Below are 21,503 nucleotides of genomic sequence, written 5' to 3' on the forward strand. Positions count from 1 at the left end.
AGAGGCATCCTGATGGCCCTTTGAGTTTTCTCTCTGTTTGAAGTTTTCCTATTCAAACATGCAGCCCTGATCACCGTGGGGGCTTTCCTGTCTGAGAAGGTAGATGCTGTTGACTTAGCTTTCGACTTCCATTTCCCATAATAAAATCCACCGTTGTTGTGAAATGCATTCAAAAGCCTCTCCTTGCTTCCTGTATTTCCCTCCCAGGCTCTGAATGCGAAGGCAGGGCCACTTCAGTTGAGTGGGCGGGGATTTCCAAAAGGTTTTTGAAGGTCAGATGGTATTATTACACCTCCTGTATACACCCGGAGAGCCTTGCACATGGAATTACAACATTAAAAATTATCTTTGATCTTTTCACCGAGGAGGCTGTTTGTAGGACAGAAAAGCTCTTTCTCTTTCTGTTTGTTTTCCTCTCAGGCACAAGCAAAGGGAGTTAATCCGTTCCGCTACATCGAGGTTCATTTTCCTAATTTCTAATGCATTTTAATTTAAAAATGGACATCGTCTTTATCACAGAATCACAGGATGGAAATTGATTTGTGGCTCACAGTGAATGTAAAAGGTTTAATGCAGCTCAAAAGATGAATAAAATAAATTTAAGTTATATCTGATTTTATAAGTTGAAATTTTTCACAATGTGGTGGCAGAACAAGAGCTCTGGATCCAAGGTAACATTCAAATCCTTTTCAGAGGGATTTTCTTATTCTGCCTCCAGTTTCCACCCACAACTCTGAAAAACTGAAGCAGTGTTCCTTTGTTTCCTTTGCTTTTCCGTATTCATTTTAGATTTGTGAATTCCCTTATAATTCATTACAAAGTTTTCTGGAAAAAACTATGTAATTTCTTTCTAACTATAGGGGAAATGTGTATTTCCTTGAAAGAAACACTCCATTTAATTCATTATTCAACTGCAGAGGAAACTTTATTTTCAATTCATATTTTATTCAATATTCATCTGACCTGCTGTGCACTGACTGGAAGAATCTCAGGGTTACACTGGCAATTTAATGGAATTAATCGACTGGAAGAGCACGATTTGCCTCCATTTTACCTATAAATTACATTTTTGTTCCCAGAAAAATCCTAAATCATAATGATTTTACAGATATTAAAAAGTCCAGACCAGTGAAATAAAGAATTAGTAGCTGTTTGATCTATTTTATGAATGCTTTTCCCCAAAACATAAAGTCATATTTTTACTATACACTATACATATTAGCAATTGCAAGTACAGTACATGAAAATCCCAGTCATGTAACCAGCCAACAGCAGAACACGACCCCATTATATGCTGCAGTTTTAAAGAGTAAAAATGGATTTTGCAGTTACATATAATGAGTTTTATTTGTGTTCTTTAATTAGCTGCTTAGACTTGCCATTGAAGCTGTAATCTTGAGCATGAAATTAGAGAAATTTTGTAGCGCAGTCATTAGCAGCAGGACGTGGTTCCATTATTCATTCATCTTTCATTATATGTCAGTGTGGGATTATTATTGTGCATGTAAAGCTGCTCCCACCCAAGCATTCAGTGGGGGAGTTCAGCTAACATGCTAACACGCTACTGTTGCCTTGCAAGGACAAAAACATTTGTGTGATGTCTTATAGCCATCTATTTACAAGGTTCTGTAGAACAACTGCCATGCTAGCGCTTAAAGGTAATAAGTGAAGGTCTGTGATGGAGCACAAACTCTGGTCTCTGTGCATGAAAGTCGGACCCGCTGCAGACCCCTCAATCACCAGTCCACACCTGTTTTCACACTCTGCCCCTCAGCTCCTCTCGGCCCCTCGCTCCAGCCCCTGCTCTTCTCTTCACACCTGCTATCCTCCAGCTGTCCTTTCCACCTGAGAGCCACACCTACCTGCACAAGCTGACTGCAGTTACCTGGACGTCCCCGCCCACCTCCTCACCTGCATCTTATTCCCTCATCACTATATATACCAGCTCACTTTCTTTGTTCTTGGGCATCTTGTTAAGTCTGGTTGCTGTGAGCTTCATGGCTTGGCTCTCTGGCTTCTGTATCCTTTTCCTTTTTCTTTCCTGTTTTGGACTTTGTTCATTGACTTTCGATTCTTTCCTCCTAGTCAGATGTGTTTGCCAGTTTCGGCTACCTTCTCCGGTTATGACCCTTGCCTGCTTCACTGTCCCTAAAGCCTTTGGACCTCACTGTGTGATTAAAACCACTGAGCTGCTCTAGCTCCACCTCAGGTGTCTGCTGTCGGGTCCCCTGTTGCTCCTGTTGCCCTGTTAGTACCAGCTTTTTTTTTTTTAGTTATTTGTAAAGAGTGTTTTTACTGTAGTTTCTACATTATTTCATTAGGAAAGACACAAAAAAGAATCAGAACAATTAGAAATCAACAAAATGTAAGAAGTGTCCAATTTTGCTAAACTTGCAAGCTTATAACGTCATCATATAAATAACGTCATCAACAGCAACCTTACATTGTCAACTGTAAGTGCACCTACTACATGATTGTGTACCAACAGGACATGACACAAAGTGTGCTTTTTTAGCAGCAAAACCTCCATTGCCATAAAATCCAGCAACCCCTCACTCTACAATCGAATGATTTGCATGATTGCTCTTCCTCAATTTTGCAAATTTGTCACTGGGATTGCAGAACAGCACAAAAGAGGGTGGTTGGGAATGTAGGCTGCAATTGGAACACAGCAGGACACACATACAGGCTGAGGAGATGCACGTGTCACAAAATGGTGCCAGTGTCACAAGGACAAATGCAGTTGCTGTTGGCTTGGACACTTTTTAAAATCAGCTGGATAACATGAAAAGTGTGCTGTTGTCAGGCATTGAATGTTGGTGTTTTTGTACTTCACAGGATGCAGGATAAGGTGAGAAGATGCAGACAGAGTAGAGGATCACCTCCTGTTGTTTCTGTCTTTAGAGTACAATCAGAGGAAAGAAAGCACATCATTATATGTTAGGAAATACTATGGTACCTGAAGTATCCAATGATGAAGATGGCCACCAGCAGAGAGCTGAAGGACACAGCATAGCCGACGGTATACATGACGTACAGCCGCTCAAAGAAGTCTTGCTGTGAACACAGAAATATTTGCTATTCAGTTCATTCTTTAAGGTGTAGCAGGAGCACCTTCGAAGCCTTCACCACTGGTGTTTTGGGGGTCTCGTCTTGAATTTGCATTTTGACAGGAGAAGATGGAAGTAGCAGGTGCACTGAATATTAAAGCTGAAACTGATGACAATGCCGCTAGCCTCCACACGTTCAAGGATGGAGCTGTAACCCATTCCTTGAGCTCTTACTGTGTGTGTGTTTTGTCTGAAGTTCACAGACACTAGATTTATAAAGTATTAGCATGTATGTGTCAGGTTTAAATCCTTAATCTGTGGCCGATAAAGGGCTTTGCGAATGCTTACAAAGTGGAGGCAACGTCAGGACCAAAGCACCTGTTTGTCTGATCAGATAATGTCATCTTTTCAAGCAGTGGTCAGACTCAAAGGAGCCAGAAGATTCAGCTGATACCGTGAACAAAAGATGGCCCCGGCTCCATCCCTGGTTTCTTTTCATTCCACAGAGTAAATGGCAAAAAGTCCATCAGGTGATACGGTTCATGAGGAGGTCGAATTTCAAAAGAAACTGAATCAATGAACATTTTATTTTGTGTCTTTAGTAACTAGCTGCTAAGTGCTACATACGAGGAAAAAGAGCACATTTCCTCAGGGCAGTGGTTCCCAGGAGGATGCAAGATAAATGCTAGATACTGGGAGGTGATTACAGATGAAAGAATAAGAAGAAACACAATCCTGCTGCACAAAATTACATCTCAGACTTTTCTCAAATGGTGATCCTATATAATACTGTGTGGTCTGAGCTCCTCTCGGCTGTAGAAATGGAAAGCAGTGTAGGTCACTCTTTAAATGAACTGCCAATAATTGACAGACATGCAGCCTGTGACGAGCCGCCACAAGCTGACATTGTTTCATATTACAGAGTAACAAGCAAAACAAGGTGGAAGCTACTGTTTCAGAGGATGGTGAGAGCTGCTCATTTGTCGCACCATCGTGTGATGAGAATTTGAACCTCTGTGCCACCAACCAACTTTGCATAATGTGTCGTGACATAAGAAGAAGCGCACAGCCGCCGAACATTTGATTTAATTTGAGCATCTCAGGCTGTTCACATCGAGCCTTCACGTTAGCTTGTCCAACTGGATTTATAGCTTGGGGTGCTACATATGCTAACAATCTATGTGTTATGCATGCATGTGAATAACATTGGAATAGCTAGGTAGACCAGCTAAGTAAATGAGCTGCTGCTGCATACTCACTCTCCCGTCCTCGTCACTGGGCTGAAGGAAGCGCAGACACTCTGAGTAGTTGGTCCAGGTTTTGTTCCAGCGGTCCACAAACACCCAGGAACCGTTGACGTCACACTTCCTGTAAGCGTGTCCTGTAAAAACATACTTCTACACAATTTTGGATATTTACAACACTTAAAAAAAAAAAATTCTGGTTATTGCTGAGCATTTCATGCAGGTGGATCTGCCATCCTATTAAAGCCTTGATATGTAAAAGGCCTCAAACTCTCATGATAAACCTGCACGTGAATCGAATCATTTTGGCTCATGAGGACTCAGGACTGATACTGATTGATATCTCTGACTCCCCTGATAGCTCCTTTGACCTTTTTCATCTATGTTTTCACAGATATATGACACATTTTGACACATCAGAGTAAGAAAAGCACAGTTATAAATATTCATCTGCTTCAGTTTCAAGGTTCTGCTATTGTTCATGCTGGCTCAGTGTCACGCTGTCATGGCTTTTACTGGGACACTTGAACAGAGCAGAGCCATCATTACTCTTATTAGAAATAATGTTATTGTTATTAGTGACCTCACATAATTCAACAACATTTTTTCACCAGTCTAAGCATCCCGAACAGTGTGTGAGAGAGTATCTCAGCAAAACAGAAAGTTCTTTAAAAAGCACTAACACTCTGAATGTCTCTCTACATTTAATGTTCCTTGCAGTCTTCTAGCTCTCAGTGTTGTTAACCTTTGTGATTGAAGTCGTAGATGTAAGACGGGCAGGGGACCTTGGTGACCAGCCCGGGGGAGCCATGGGGCCAGCAAATAAGACCGTCCCAGTCTGGAGGACACGTCTCATCTACAGTGAGAAGAGGAGGAGTTAGTCAGCATGCACGCACTGTCACACACATATCTACTCAGTTTCAAGCTTCTCTATTGTTGCTCTATATTTTGATTTGCAAAACTTTCAAATGCAGTACTTTTACTTGCAAAAGAGAAATTTTATAGTGTGGTATGAGTACTCAGTAAAAGATCTGAATGCTTTTAGAAGCTTTTTTTCTTCCTGTAATCACTTCACTCACAGCTTATTAAAACTGTTTGAATCATTAAATTATTCCAGAAGGGGGAAGTTTTCTGCTCCGGTGAATAGATGTGAGCAGCTTGATGCTGCTGCTCAGTTGGCAATTAAATCAGTATACTCACTGCTGTCTGATTACAGAATCTGAAAACTCTCAATCAGGTCAATTAAATGATGAAATGCAATATATGTGATTATGGAGAGGAGGGGGCAACAGAACAGAGATTATCCTGATGAGACAAAACAGACTAACCAGGATGGGTTCATCACCACTTCTGTCCCCATGAGATGACGACTAGAATTTGCTTTGTTGTTGGTCAATGGAAATGACAGAAAAGAGAAGATTTTACCTGCAGTTATCGAGAATTATTTGCTCCTGTGGTTGTAATTTTAGATGTAGGCTTACAAACCACAGGGTCTGAAAGCTGAGAGGAAGGATTTCTGCAGTTTAAATGACCAAATCACGACTTTCTAATAGTCTTAATTAGGAAAAAAACAGCTTGCGTTGGCACTGGTGTGAATCTCCCTAAAATATCCTTAAATGTCCCAAGAACCCAATTTTCTCCTAAATTAGTTCTGCAAACTTGTTACACTTGTTTTTGAGTGCATTTATTGGATGTCAGATAGTTTAAGATTGACAGTTTTCAGTCTTCAAATCAACTGAGCGCTTAAAAACAAGCACGAAGCGTGATGAAATCTTCAAACATACCTTTTCAGAATATCATTCACATTGTGAGAAATTAAGTCGAGATTGATTTTTTTTTAGTAACAAATGTTTCTTTTTGCCAAAAGCTATTAACAGATTAAACATGTATGTTGTCAAAAACCACCTCTCTGCTCCTCTCTGCTCCAGCCACAGACTGATAACACTCTTACATATGCACATTTTAAAGTGCAGTTTTTAGACAGAATGCTCTTTCAGTCAAGTCAATAGCTCATCTTACATCAGTGCTGAACATTCGTCCAAAATCGTAAGTATTAATCAGTCCAAAAGGCTATATTTGAAAGTAAAAAATGTTCAGCTTCTGTGATAATTCTGTGTTTCTATTCAAAGCTTAAAATCCAAATTATTTCAAGCTCAGTGTTCTTGTGGCAGGAAGTAATTGCAGCTTCATTCGTTGCAAAGTTTTGGAACAGAAATTGTGCATCAGGCCACATCACACTTCCAGTTATGTCCACTAATAGCTTATTGATCCTAACAAGGCAGCGCAGGCCGGTCGGGCTTCAGATGTGCAAATATTTCTTCAGCATACAGGACGTCGGTGGCACCTGCTCACGTCAGTGCACGTTTCGTACCTGTGGCCCCCGGATCGGTGTTGGAGAGGTTCTGGTAGCACTGCAGTTTGACTTCATAAAGGATGAACATCTGCTCCTGAGCAGACAGAGGACCATCAAAGCCCATCTGTGGAGCACGACAAACAAGATCAGATCTGTGGCCAGTATATGTGGGGAATTCACCCGCTGCCTTTGGCTTTTCAGTCGCATTTGGGACATCCTGACACGCCATCTGCTGTGGGCCAGGACAACATTTGTGGTGGAAAGTCATCATGTCAAAACAGAGAGAAATAACATTTTTATTTCACATTATTGTGAAATTCAGACTTAAATATAAAATCCTGTCTACTTTTAGCATTACAGAGGATTATTCATTTGTTCATACTTCACATTTTTCATTGTTTTACGCATCACGTTTCAAACAAGTTGGGACAGGAGCAACGAAAGACTGGGAAAGATGTGGAACACTCCAAAAACACCTGTTTGGAACATTCCACAGGTAAACGGGTTCATTGGTAACAGGTGATAGTATCATGAGTGGGTATGATCTGGAATCAGAGCTGTAGTGTCGTTGATCTCTACAGTGGACGAATGCAGTCAAAGGTAGCTGGACCTGCTGTTTTATTGCTGTGGCATTTCAGCTTTGTTTGTTCACAACTTGATGTCATGCAAGAGTCCTTTCTGTCACTGTGCAGTCAGTTAGCGCCACTTTACAAGTGTGAACTGCCATGATATTGTTTGGGAGGAGCATCTGTGTCCAAAACACCTCCATCTGTCCAACCAGCTGGCAGACAGCTGACAAAGGAGTGAAGGAAAGGTGGGATCTGTTTTACCTCATTTTACATTCAACTCTGACAGAATACAGAGCTGTCTGTGCAGCTCTATGTGAAACTCTGTGATTCAGTGGGAGCCATAACCTCCATTCAAACAGCCCACTTTTCTAAATTTAGGAATATTACTTGGTAAATTATAATATTTGACTTTTAATCGGTGTGTGCCCAGAACTGTGTCACTGCAGCCGTAAAAGAAGCCTTAAAAGAACTTGCTCAAACAGCAGGTGACAATTCAAGAAAAGTGAATGTTTCTCTTAAAATTGGGGAAAATATTACTACAATTAATGAGCCTGTAGCTGTCAACACATTCGAGGGACGTCTGGGTCTACGAGGCCTCTGATGGAGAGACCTGACTGGATATCAACATCTCCAGCATCTATCAACTCATGGTACATCTTGGTAAAACAGATTATGCCTCCTAAACATGCAAAAGAATCCTCTTTAGAGGATGAGTCAGTGGTTACAATGAGTGCACTCTTCAATCTACTGGAACAGCAGAGAGAGTTCTGCAAAGAGATGTTACCTCAGCAGCAGCATCACTTCAAATGCTTTGTTCTGCTGATCGTGGACGGGACTGACAAAAGGCTGGATGTTGTTATCATTGTTACAGGAGCTGAGGACCAGCTTGGAATCCACTCAAGGTCGGTATGAAGAGATGAGAACGGGACATAAAGAGACTGAAACTTTTGACTTTTAAAAACAACGCAAAGAAGCTGAAGGGCAAACATTTTGATTGATGGCATTGCGGATGCAAAAATAGAGAAATGGAAGAATCGAAAGAGCTCTCAAGCAACCTGAGACTGGATGGTACAAGTATTGATACTGAGTATGCCCAGAGGATTGTCTGGTGCCAGGAGGGGGACAGCCAAGGAGTAGTGTCTAAAATCTTTGAAGACAAACTGAGTGTCCTTTCTCCTCCCAAGAAGTTAAAGGGCACAAACACCTGCGTAAATGAAGACTGCTCAGAAGCTGTGCAACTGAGGAGGAAAGAGCTGTTGCTTTAATTGAAAGCAGCACGAAGGGGAGCTGATGAAGCCGGCTTGAAGAACGATAGGTGGTCATCACGCCCAGAAGAGGACAGCCTCGGTCAGCACCGGGCTCTACACTTCTCTACTTTCAGCCTAGCAGTCAAGGCTCAGTTTAAGTTGGATACAGTCAAAGCCACAACAAGTCGCTCTGATTCTACACCTTCCTGGGATTTCCCCGTTCCTGAACCTCCATCTGGAATGGCTTCCTGTAATGTGAGGACACAAGATGCAACCTGCAGCTGTAAAACCAAGCTCTCAGGGCCTCATAAAGGACACGGCCAATATAATAAACTCTGCTCATAATTCATTCATGTTTCCTGAACCTATTCCCACAGTGACTGTATCATGAACACCTCAGCCTGAGAAATGCCATAGCACTGACATCAGCCCTGAAAGCCAATGAAAGATGGGAACTGGAGCATTTCTAAATCAAAAACATGTTTAAACTGACTGAAACACGATGAACACTGCTGTGCTATTTTTAAATTAATACTTAAACCGTCTGCAGCCATGTTAGCTCGTCTGTGAGGCTGCACTCCAACAGTGATCGAGGTAATATGCTGACGTTTAACAGATATAATGTTCACCATGTTTTCACCAGACCCAGCATTAATTCTGGTTATTTCACAACCACATGTGCACTGAAAATGTGAATAAATTGTGCTGCCTCATAACCTGTAGGTCTGTCAAGTTCACAGAACCATCTAAAATGAAATTCCCGACAGACCATGAAGCAGACGAGTCAGGCATACTGAATGTCCTTCAGACTTTGCCACCATTGTTCAAGTTGTGCGAAGTGTAATTTCCCAGTTGTGTTTATTACAGTAAATCACTTTCAGTAATGTCTCCCTGGTTGCATTCAGACTGCAGCTGTAGTGGGAGGAAAGCTTGAACTAACTAATTGGACTTATGCCTGAATATGTTAAAGACAGTGAAGAAGGCCAGTCGTCACTCTGGAAAAGTCAACTTTGACTTTACTTCTTCTACATTGTGCATGAAGAGGTAGTTCACAAGTTGACACTCCAGTTCATATTAGAGGCAAATTTTGTGATACCAGGGCCAAATATGGTCAGTCAGGGGTCAAACTGTATTTGTTCAGTCCTCACATGTTGGCCTTTCACTATTAAACATACCCTGCAGGCCCATTAAAACACCCTCCATTCAAATGTAATGTAATATATTATTTTTTCACAAAACATGTAGATGGAAAAACTTCCAGGCACATTTCTTTTCCTTCACTGAGGAGTGTAGGATCAATACGCATGCAAATATTAAGATGCCTGCAAACCACATATTTTATATCACACTCAGAGATGAGTGAAGCGTGATTCCTTTTAGAAGTTTCCTTTCCTGAGGCACCTCCTTTTCATGCACAATCAGGAGGGAGCCTTTTATCTGATGTCAGGCTGACTGAAAGAGGTGAAGTGAAACTGAAGTTGAGTGTGTTTATGAGGAAAAATCTCACTTTACCAGAAAAATAAGAAAACAATCTGTAAGTATCAATATTGGAGGTAGCCTAACAAAATTAATTGAGTGGGTCTTTTAGGTTACATTAAAGTACAGAATCAGTCCCATGCTGGATGAATAGATACTTGGGGCTTTAAAAAAAACACTAGAGGAACAACATTTGTTTAATTGTCCTATAATGTACGTATATAAAGTTGATTTTATTTTGTATCCTTCTTTATTGTCTATTTGTTCTTTTTCTACAACTTCTTTTTATTCTTGTTGTTGTAACTTATCTTATGTTGTGTATCTTATCTTATCTTATCTTATCTTCAGTGGTCCTGCTGTTGGAGGTGCTGTCCGTGGTGCTGATAACCTCCTGCTCTGACATCAGCAAACACGTTGCAGCTTTCACTCCATTCTGATCAGCTCGGGGTCACTCACAGGTCGGTCATGAATAACTCAGCACGTCTCCTGATTGACTTGTCAGAGTTTCACTGCTTCATGCTGCACTCTTTCACCCGCCCTTTTCCTTTTTGCCGCAGCTAATCACTGCCAACATTCAAAACCAGTCATTTGAATCTGATCTCGTGAGAGGAAAGTACCTGTGGTGGTTTGGAAAACTTGGGTCCTACGTGCTGTGGAGAGTTGTGGGGTTGTGTTTCCTGTTTCCTTTTTCGGCAGAGGCTGGGCGTGGTTCTCCAGGTGGCTGGGAGCTGGCTCCTACTCATCACAGTCAGCACAGTTTAAAGACTGTGGACTGCTGAAGACTCGTCACCAGATTGTTTCCACTGCTTAGTGGTATTGTTGGCCAGTTACTGGTGTTACAACTGTTAGTTATCGTCAAGTGATTGTTCTCCAGTATCTACTCCCAGTGTCTCATCTCCTGCGTCTTTTTCCTTTGTTTTGGGATCATTGAGTTCACCAGCATCGATCTCCAGCTCCAGTGTCTCTGCCTCCACCTGTCTCAAGCCTCCAACCCTCAACCACCACCACCTTGCTCCATCTGTACCTCCACCACCGCGTACCCTCTACGCAGGTACTCTCCCCACCTTAGCGCTGTGCCCCCCATCATATCTATGAACTGCTCTCCACCACTGAACCTCATGCCTCCCCTGCTGTTGCCAGGACTTTCCAGCTACAAGTTTCCTCACTGCACATTTAATAAATTCCTATTTTTCCAGTTACTCCCTGTGTGTGTGTGTCTGCTATTGAGTCCAATTCCTACCTGGAACGTAACAGCACCTCTACCATTTGATTAGCTTTGACTCTTTCCAGGGGTTGGCACCAGGTATCATTTCACTTAATCTTTTAATTAGAAACCACATCCACTCCCATCAGATGCTGAAAAGATTTTAAAGCGGTCTGTAAAGCATGTAATATGGCCAGAGTGTGAGACAAATTGGCAATTCTTGACGGTTTTGACACAACTCCTCAAATCAGGAACAAACAGCTACAGAAACGTCACGTTCCCGTACATGCACAAGAAAAAGGAGACACATGCCAGCCTGGTATCAACAGGTGAGGTGTTACAGAGCTGTAGAGATACTGCACACTGTGCAGGCAGCCAGTTTCTGTCCAGTCAGAAAATACATAAACTATATGACTGTTTGTTCCTGGGTTGTCATCACTTCTGTGCTTGTTTCCTTCTGTAGATGAAGTCAAATACCTCAGCATCACTGTAATACTGAGGAAAGCTCAGTGCTCTTTATAACTTGACTGAGCCACGTTGCTACATATTGCGGCTCCTGGCTTTTCTGCATGGGATTATTCCAACAATTATATGATTATATGTTTATGCTAAGTCTTTTTGAGCAGCCTAAAAAGGCGAGTGAAGGAAAATATATATATGATTTCAGAAGAAGAAGAAGAGAGTGTCAAAGCGTTTTATTAAATTGGTGCATAACCGTCCTTACCTGTGCGTCAACCAAAGTCCAGCATAAGAAAAAGTTTAAAGCAGATATCCACACAAACAAGTTCATAATTGGTCCGTCTGCCTTCATCTCCAGCCGCGTCAAATTAATACCATCCATTATTTGAGTTCAGGAAGCCTCACGCTCGACATGAACATCTGCTCTCTTGTCGGCGCATCATTGATTAAGAGCTTCACATCGTTGAAAAGTTTCCAGTTGTGATACAAAACTGAGCCGTGAGAAAGACGCGGCGGTCGGATTCATCAGATCAAACATTCCACATGGTTTTCCCATCCAGGTCCTGCTCTCGTGCGCCCGGAGAGCTTCTCAGAAATGACTCCTCAGAAATGACGACCGTGTCATCGCAGCCTCCGCAGAGGGAGAGTCCCGGACGCACGCCGGCAGAGATCCCTGTTAGTCTGCGATGAGTTTCGCAGTGGAAACATCCAACAGCTCTAGGCGCGAGGGGAGGGAAAGTGAGCTTCACGTGTCACAAGTGCCACAATGAAATGTAACGTAAACTGCAATAAATAAACCGCACCGCCTGTGCGCACTCTGCCGCAGAGTTGGACGGTGCGTAAAAGCTGCCTCCGCCTGCTCTATAGACGCCACCATGTGATATGTGATTAAGATATTCTCTCCCCTCGAGTGTTTATTAAGTAATTAATTCTATTCTGGCTGCTGTGCCTTTGACTCACCGACGTCTTTTTTAATCAAGCTCAGCTAAATACTACTACTACTACTACTACTACTACTGATATCCAATATATATTTATGAGTTTGAAACTGCAACATTGTCGTTACTCCGGGAACATGAATTTTGACAATAAAATGTCAAAAGACCAATGTCAAAGATTAATGATGAGTGGATTATCAGACTCGCTTATGCGCAACACGTTTCAAACAAGTTGGGACAGGAGCAACAAAAGACTGGGAAAGTTGTGGAATGCTCCAAAAACACCTGTTTGGAACATTCCACAGGTAGACAGGTCCACAGGTGATAGCATCATGACTGGGTATGAAAGGGGCATCCTCGTTCACAAGGATGGACGGAGCGAGGTTCCCCACTTCGTGAACACATGACTGACCTTTCACGTGCAAGTGTTCATGTCATTCATTGTGAATGCAGAATAGTGATTGTAGCTGCTTTACAAACACAGAGCTAAACACATTAATAACGTTAAAGCAGTTAAAAATGTCAACTTGTCCAAAAGACTCGACATTTGTTCAATAAGAAATTGGAAGCAGAAGAGGAGCCTCATTTTACTAACAATGCATGTACAAAGACGATATGTAGAATACTTAATCAGGGCCAGTAATGACCTCGGTCTGCTCTGTCTTGTGATTGTTTAACCTAAAGGACAAGTTTGATTTGGATCAAGCTGAGAGCACACCGATCTTTAGCCATATTTCATATGTTTGACATGCTTCAAGCCTGCTGATTTATGTTTCATTTGGTATTTTTGAAGGTTGAAATTAAAAGGAGGACTATGGTTTTATTGAAGCACATGTCAGCTATTAGTTCAATTGGCCATTTACAAGAAATTGATGGAGCCCCACCAACATAATGAAAGGTTTTTTAAATCAGTCAGCTTTGATCCAGCTTTTCACAACATGCTCTTCAACCTGCAATTGAGCAGCATGTTGTTGAAGTTTCTCTCCATGGTGCTGACAAGGCAGGAGACGACCATTGAAGCTGCTGAGGCAAGCCTGCCAGCTTTGTCTCTCTCCCTCACAGTATTACATTTGTGCTTGAATCAGGCTGCTATTAAAGAAGGCGTCAGGGCAGATGGCACCTCGCTTACCAGCGAAAATTATTGTCATGCTTTGCCAACTTGAATTCTGTGTGAATAACAGCCCCTAGTCACCTCTTCTTTCAAAAGTCTGTCACTGTTGAGGATGAATCTCTAATTGTGTCTGTCAGCCTGTGGCACGATGCACACACTGACTGAGCCTATGGTGACTCATTAATGAGCTTGTCTATTTAGCACATACACCATGAACATCACACTGTGTATACTTACCTGTTTTCAGACGGTAACTGTTGCTGGCACGCAGCTGTCCGACTGGCATTTGTGTTTGTATAATGGGAGTAAAATAAAACCACGTTACAATGGTACAACTGTACACAGGAAGGACAGCGAAAAAAAGAGAAAAAGGCAACAATTTTCTTAATGTATTTCTACAGAAATACAGAGACCAGGGCAGCATGGAAAAACTACTTGAATAGGCTATGATTATTGTATGATTTTATACCCAAGAGCTTATTTTTCCTCTGCTCAATTAGTGGAAAAAGGTCACCCACTTGTACTTTCAAGAGTTCTCTTCAGCATCCCACAAAAGCCTCCCGACAGAGCTGAAGCGATGGCCTGGCCGAGTTCAAACCATCTGCCCCAATGACACTTACAGTGTTCAGAATCCAGTAGGAATCCTTGTGTTTAACCCCTGATATGGAAACTCAAGGCCTCTTTGAAGCTCATTAAGTTCAGACTCAAAACTGTGCTGCTGTTAGCTGCCTGCTTCCACCAGACAGTTACAAAAATCTCTGGAATCACAGTGAAAATAAAAAAAGGGCCATTGTCCCCTTCCAGATTTATTCATATAGGATATGTATGACAATATGTTTCCACAGCTGCCTTTCATTCTCAATCAACCATCAGCATTGTGTTGAATGTGAAGTTAAAGGTCTCTAACCTCCTGTATATTTAAAGTACAATCATTGGCTCACTGTCATCACTTCCCTTAGAGGCTTCAGTCAAGTGTACGTTCTTGTCATATTTAATCTGAAGAGCCTTTCTTTTTCAGACGACGCCGCTTCGCTCTGATTTTTCGACCTTGCTTTTCATGTTGGAGATCTGAGTAACACAATGTTGACGTTTCTGACTGTCACCAGTGCAAAGAAGGACACACATGACTCATGTGAGTCAGTTATAATTAGGCTCCAACGTAATGGGATTTTTAATGCTTTGGCTTGTTTGTGTGAGTGCACTTCACATTATTCTATGTTATAGCTTCACAGAGCTGCTGTGTGTTGGTGTTTGGTTCTGCAAGGGTGCCGAGAGCTTGTCTTGAATTTGTGATAGTGATGTGTTTTGTCGTGCTCTCCTGCTGGCTCTTTGTCTCGCTCCCTTCCCTCTTCAAGTTCTGGCTCCCATAGAAGCCATTGTAATTGTGTGGCTCACAGTTTGCTCAGTGGAGCTGAACAGGAAGTACATCTAACTGGCATTTCGGCTCTTTTAAAATCAAAAGATGGTGTTTCTAATCAGAAGTTAAGCAGAAATGATGTGGCTCCCCACTAGTTTAAATGGATATTGCGTCTTTAAGGTGAAATTTATATGTAAAAATGTCACTGCTGGTAATGCAATTGCACGTCACTGTATCGATTGTGTTTCCCAAGCAGTCACTGCTTTCGCTCAACCTACCTGTTACGTGGGGAAAGTTGTGCCACAAGACAGCTTCTTTTTGGAAAGTTATAATTCAAAATGTTTACACAGCATCTGTCTAGTGAGGTAATAAACAGAAATACACTGAAAGTACGTACCTCGCTTGCTTGGAGACATTACTTAAATTGAGAAGTGGCTTATATCGCCCCTGTGGAGACTCCTGCAAATGAAAATCAAAAGCGTGCTTGTAGGCATGTTTTTTCTTGCAGTAAATTAAATGCCAAAACTGAACAAAGTGTCTGTTTACTGCCTTGCATTTAAAAGTTATGAGAGGAAAACTTAGAAATAGAATTGGGTGTTAGGGCTAGAAGAGCACCCCCTGGTGCACTGAAAGCTGTGGTGTAAAAGTGGCAGATAAAACATGATTAAATGCCCTCTTGAGTGCCCCTCCTCTGGAGAAAATGCAATGCAGTGCCACATAGCCTCTAAATGGTTAAATAGTTAATATATCCCTGTGTGCAGTAGTTATACTATAAAGTATGGGTGTAAATATCATTGAACAGCTCTTCAGCAAACTCACTTTTTGCCTCTGTCGAATCAGTGCTCAAACCTGACAGACGGTAAGAGAACGTGTCTGCCGAGCTGCTTCACTTCTGCGTGTCTGAGATGAAAGATGAGCTGACTGAGACACAGTGTAAGCCCAGTCTGGACTTTAATGATGTTGTGATGATATAAATCAGCCACTCATGAGCGCTCTTCCGTTCATTCTCATCCATTGAAAATCGGTTTTTATTCTAACACTTTAAACGCTGTGGTAGGTTATAAAACGTGGTTTTAGTCTCCTAAAATGTGGAAGAAATTGAAATTCTCCTTAGTTTTTGCAGATTGTTGGTTTTGTTGTCAAACTCTGGGACTCACAAAATTCAATTGCTTTGTATTAAATCTTTATTTAATCAAGCATACCTTCTCCAAAGTCACAGTGAGACATACTGGAACATCTTTCCATTCAATGCTACAGAATGCTTCTATATCACAACGTTTCAGAGGTGACTACAGTAAGTTTTCTTCAAACACTTATTTGAAAATAATCAATTTGCAGTTACTTTGCAGACTCAGTTTCTACATGCAAAGCATAAAGTGTGATGCATTATCGTAGATCAAACTACAACAGGATGTAAAGTAGCTCAAATTGGCTCCACTCTCCTCCCTCCTCTCTTAAAATGAAAAAACACTTGACTGTTGCGTCTTTCCAATATGGGATTTAATTAGAGAGCTGAATGTAGTCATATTCAAATGACTCTCGCTGAACATTTTGTTCAACAGAATGACACTGTTGAAATTATGGAAATGAATGCGAGTCAGTACACCTCACTGTCTGCATGAGGACAAAAGGCGTCCAGTCCGATGAGTGCTGAACGCTGCCATTTATTGCTTTGTATTTAGTTCCAGTGTACTGGAAATTCATGCTTTATCACCGACCCTCTTGGAATTGCATTCACCAAAAAGGGTAGTTGAGTTTGGAGGTATGCATGCACCACAATGTGCATTCTTTCCTCTTTTGGAAGCAATATCTAATCATCACAAAGATGATTCCAGTCATCTCTGCACACTGTGACATGCCTCCCCGCAGAGGTGACAGAGGAGAAGCTGAAAGAAAGCATTCATGATTCACTCTGACTGTAGCTGTGGCCCCATTCTATATAGCTTGTTTGTTGTGTACGTCTAGAGTGGAAAAACAAAAATAAGATGAAAATGTTGACATGCACTGTTAGAGCACTGAAGTGTTAGAGTGCACTGCCGATGACAATGGACACTGTTGCCCCAAAATGATACCAGCAGCAGAAGAAAAAGTTTAAGTAGCACAGAGGTGAGACAGTCCGGGTGGTGTTTAGCTCAGCAAGCAAACTAAAACCAATAAAATCATATCACTAAAAACCAATAAATCTTTGAAATGATTAATCTTTCAAATGTGAGCTCACACCACACATCTGTTACCCTGTCGCTCCCAGCAACAGATGCTGTAATAGTTTATGAACAATGCAGAATAAAGATCTGTGTACCAGGACATTCAGCATTACACTGAAGCTGGTGGAGCTCTGGACTGTTTCAGGTGGATGAGAGCTCACTTTGGCTCTGCTCTTGTAAATGCAGTGATGGTACAGACTACCAGAGTACCTGCTTGATTTCTTGGACCGTAAATGAAACATAATTCAGCTGCTTGGCTTTCAGGTGTGTATTGTATTTGACAAGGCCCGGGAGAGGGAGCAGCGGGGGCCAACAGGTAATTTGAAACATGATAAAATTACATTTTCTGCTAACTAGGATATGCACATAATTAGCTCAGGCAGTATGCATAGATAATAAAAATCTTGTTAATGTGCTCCTGCACCAGAATATCTTCACATAGAAGTGCAAGTACAAGAAGTAAGACGTTGATAGTGGAGACAAGGACTGTAACTGTAACTTCAACTCTGTCTTATGCCTACATATCTGTTAAAACATCACTGAAACAAATTAAAAATCTTCATGAATGTGTTAGTTTCTCCCAGCTAAAGTTACGTCAGTGTATTATTGTATGGAAGGAAAAATGTCAGCAGTTAAGCGTTTTCATTTTGAAGGCTTTAAGTACATTTTGCTGATTGTGCAGGGCTTCTACTCGCAATGGAGCATTGTTACATTCTCGTATTGGTACTTTTACTTAAAGGCTCCTCTGCCACTCATTAAATGAAAAAATGTTAGAGGACAGGATTATGATGACATCTGGCAGACGGATAACCTGAGAGGCAATGATTCAAACCACACGCACGCCAACTTAAGGACTGGTTGCTAATTGAATTTAGAGATTACTGAGATGACCAGGGTTTATGCATGGTGCTGTGAGAATACTGACATGCACCCTGGGGAACCTTCCTGTGACATGAGTGACCTTTAATGTGTAAAATCAGTGAGGTGCCCCATTTGGTTTGCCCAAATTTCTTCTGTGTTCCTCGATGCATTTGCATTTCACTCTTATCTCAATGTTTGCTTAAGGATCCCAAGTTTGAGTTCAGAAACGCTGCTCAGTGACAAATGGATGATTATGAGGCAGAATGAGACAATTTCTCCTAAGGATTTTTTTATCCAGAGGTACATTTACGCCTCCATCTTGCCTGGCTGCCTGTTCTGACTCCACTTCTGATTTTCATGATATCGCCCATTTTCTCTTTCTGACCCTTTTCTTTTTTTTTCTTTTTCTTCTTTTTTGAAATGTTATTTTAAGACTTTTCTTAAGAGGCTGCGTCAGTCACTGATAGCTAGCTGAGAAGTTTTAGATTGAATTGGTTCTCAAGAACATGGGTCCCTTCATCTGTATGATTGAAATCATGTCAGTCACCCGTCTCCGGAGGGAAAGGTGAGAGTGTGATTTCCATTCCCTTAAAATGACTGGCTGTAAGAAAGCACAGAGTCAATTGTGAGCAGTCCAGCTTCCAGTTTAACGGTTCTGTTACAGGCTACTGAGCATCAGTCGAATACTTTGGGCCTGAATCCAGTGAGAGAGGGGCCGAGGCAGGAAACTTGAGACGGTGTGCCCTATGTCATTTGACATCTGTCACTCAGTGGTGAGATCGAAGGCTAAATCTTTAACATCCGGGATTTATAATAGCGAAGACAGTGGACATCGTGACCCGGGTCAGCTGATGGCTACTGTTAACAGAGCAGGATTGTATTGTAGACAGACTTTTATCCCATGCAGCTTCGGATAATTCAAGTTCCGCTTTCCAAGCCTCCATAAAAAATCAGTGCTTCCCTGGGAGGGTTTCAAAGCTGTGAATTTGATTGGATGATTGCATTGAAGACTGTGGGCGCTGCTCCATCCTGGTGATGAATGTGAAGCCTGGCTGGGCGCCTCAGGGTGTGCTTGACTCCTCTGTTGAGTAGAGCCTGCATTACATCACAAAAGGCACCATGTTGAGTCATCACCTCACTTGTGTAATCCGGGAAAATCCAGACCTTGCTTCCCTCGTCTGCTGTGGCACAGGAACTGCTCTTTCACTTGAAAATGGTGGATGTGTGCCTGGAGGGTGCGTGGTTTGGCACCAGTTACCGGCTGCTTTGACCGAAAAGAGTGATGTGCACAGTCGACTTTAACCGCAGCTTGGGAATCTGTCTGGAGACGAATTCAGTGGGTTTAGCTTCTTCTTCGCCCTCTTGTATTCCCACAACCTTTGGATTGTGTCTGTAGGAGTGTGCCTCTAAGTCAAGCACTTTGTCTTGAGCTGGCTGTTGTGCTTGTTTAGTTCTGAGTGCTTCAAGTTCTTCCACCTGTGCTTCAGGGTAGCTGGCAGTTTGCTCTTGGTTAACCATGCGGCCTTGTAAGTCAACCTGTGACACCGCGAGCGTGGAGAGGAGCACATATAAAACATGTCTGCACCATTTGCATGCACACTAGCGCCCTCTCCTCCATTCTGACCTTTTTTTCATTCTTCTATCACCATTGTCTCCACGTGTCTTGACCTTTTTTTTAAATTGTTAGGCCATTTGTGAAGATTTGATTATGTTGGATTTGACTGGCATGCTGTTTGAATCTAAAACACTAAATTCACTCAGGTAGAAGTTTAGACTTTAGAGTACTTACCTTTCTTTTTTTATTTCATCCTCATAGCCACCTCTCTCTCTCTCTCAGTACATTTTTGCATCATGCACACACGCAAGCACTCTAGAATGGAGGCTGGACTGTTGCACTGTATGACCCTGAAATTCTACAAAACTGAGACACATCTGCTTTGATGTTGCTATTAAAAGGAAAACCAGATTGGCTGCACCAGTAAATAAGTATACATTTGTGTTAATTGGCAAGGTTCTGCTCTTGGAAATGCTGCCTAAATGCATCCCAGCAGCTTGCAAGAGACTGTGCAAGACATTAATAAACCCAGCCAAGATAGGCAGCTACATTATCAAAGAGATGTAAAAGGTAATGTACCACACAAGGTATTAAATAAGTATGATTAATAAGACACCAGATCTGGGTTGCTATACGTGATGGAGGTGTCTACATGGTGGAGGGAGGAACTGAATAGAACATGAGGTGTGCACCAGGCGTGAGATGAATGAAACATTCTTATTGTATATGAGTTTAATGAGCACCTGTAATTGACGCACAGCGTGCTGCAAGATATATGATGGTGGGGACATGAGCTTTTCCAGCCAAGATCCTCTGATTTCACTGATTTAACAGTGATGTGATGTGTGGTGGCAACAAGGTGGCTGTGCGTGGTCAGTGACACCTGAGGACGCCATAGGTTTACTAAATAAACACCTCGCTTCTCCAGGTGGATTAGAGAGTGTCAGTCTGTCTATTCTCCCTTAATAACAGCTACATGTCCCGTCAAAATGTATTACGCATGCAAGACATTTACTTATTTCCAAACAGGTCTTTTTCCGTCCTGTGTATTTCCATTTAAATGAGCTGTTTGTATTAAAAACACACTATTTCAGAGGAACTACTGAATGCAATTTTAAAAGCGAAATGATTGTTCCCGCCACTGAAATTGCTTTTCATGAAATTGTTCTAAGCAGGTTTTTAGTCCTCTGAAGCAATCTTCGGTACATTTCTCATGGGTTTGCAAACATGAGTCTTCAGTAAAGTGCTGACCCCTAGTGGTAAGTGGTAAGACCCTCCAACAGCACAGAAACTTAAAGGTAAACTGTGTTCTGTTTTTATGCAATTTTTTTTACATGACTCTGGTTTCTTTCTGAGGCTTAAATTCAAGCAACGCCTAATGTTTCAAGCTGAAATGTTTAACTCTAAAGACGGTCTGATGGTTTGCCTTGATCCACTACTGGAGGGTCGAAATTAGATCCATGTTCTTAATAATCCTGATCGCCGTGTGGCAGCTCTCCTGCCTCCCACCCCACGTTGTGCCCCCCTCCTCACCTGATTCACTCTGTAAAGAACATGAACATAAATCAATAGCAGAGATACGGTACCTGTTCTGTGTGCCGGCCGTCACTTCTTCCCAGAGGGGTTGAAATCAATGAGGCAAAATGGAGCTTTCAGCAGTCTCAGTGCTGAACTCAATGGACCTTGACGGCTCTGAAGATTAATGAGGCGAGCTTCTGCTGAACAAGCAAGTCGACTCCCAAAGCGCACGTATCCATGTCCATCGTGACTGTGGTACACGGCTCTGATCACAGGCCCTTCAGCAGTGAGTTAGTGTGTGGCTCTGCATTTTAATATCATGGACCCATCAGAGAAAAAATGAGGCAGTCAATCATG

General features: G+C 42.0%; 1 protein-coding gene across 1 annotated transcript in view; it reads right to left on the minus strand.

The window, feature by feature from the left end:
• The window catches only part of pth2ra (parathyroid hormone 2 receptor a), a 38,748-nt gene extending 26,815 nt beyond the window's left edge, over nucleotides 1-11,933 (minus strand). The window contains exons 1-5 of the mRNA XM_076747102.1: nucleotides 11,868-11,933; nucleotides 6,666-6,771; nucleotides 5,040-5,150; nucleotides 4,310-4,431; nucleotides 2,960-3,057 (exon numbers count right to left, since the gene is read on the minus strand). Coding sequence (XP_076603217.1) covers nucleotides 2,960-3,057; nucleotides 4,310-4,431; nucleotides 5,040-5,150; nucleotides 6,666-6,771; nucleotides 11,868-11,933 — 503 coding nt within the window. The remainder of the gene's footprint in view (nucleotides 1-2,959; nucleotides 3,058-4,309; nucleotides 4,432-5,039; nucleotides 5,151-6,665; nucleotides 6,772-11,867) is intronic.
• Between the last annotated feature and the right edge of the window lie 9,570 nt (nucleotides 11,934-21,503).

This window comes from Chaetodon auriga, chromosome 13, assembly GCF_051107435.1.
Source record: "Chaetodon auriga isolate fChaAug3 chromosome 13, fChaAug3.hap1, whole genome shotgun sequence".
NCBI classification, from domain to species: Eukaryota; Metazoa; Chordata; class Actinopteri; order Chaetodontiformes; family Chaetodontidae; genus Chaetodon; species Chaetodon auriga.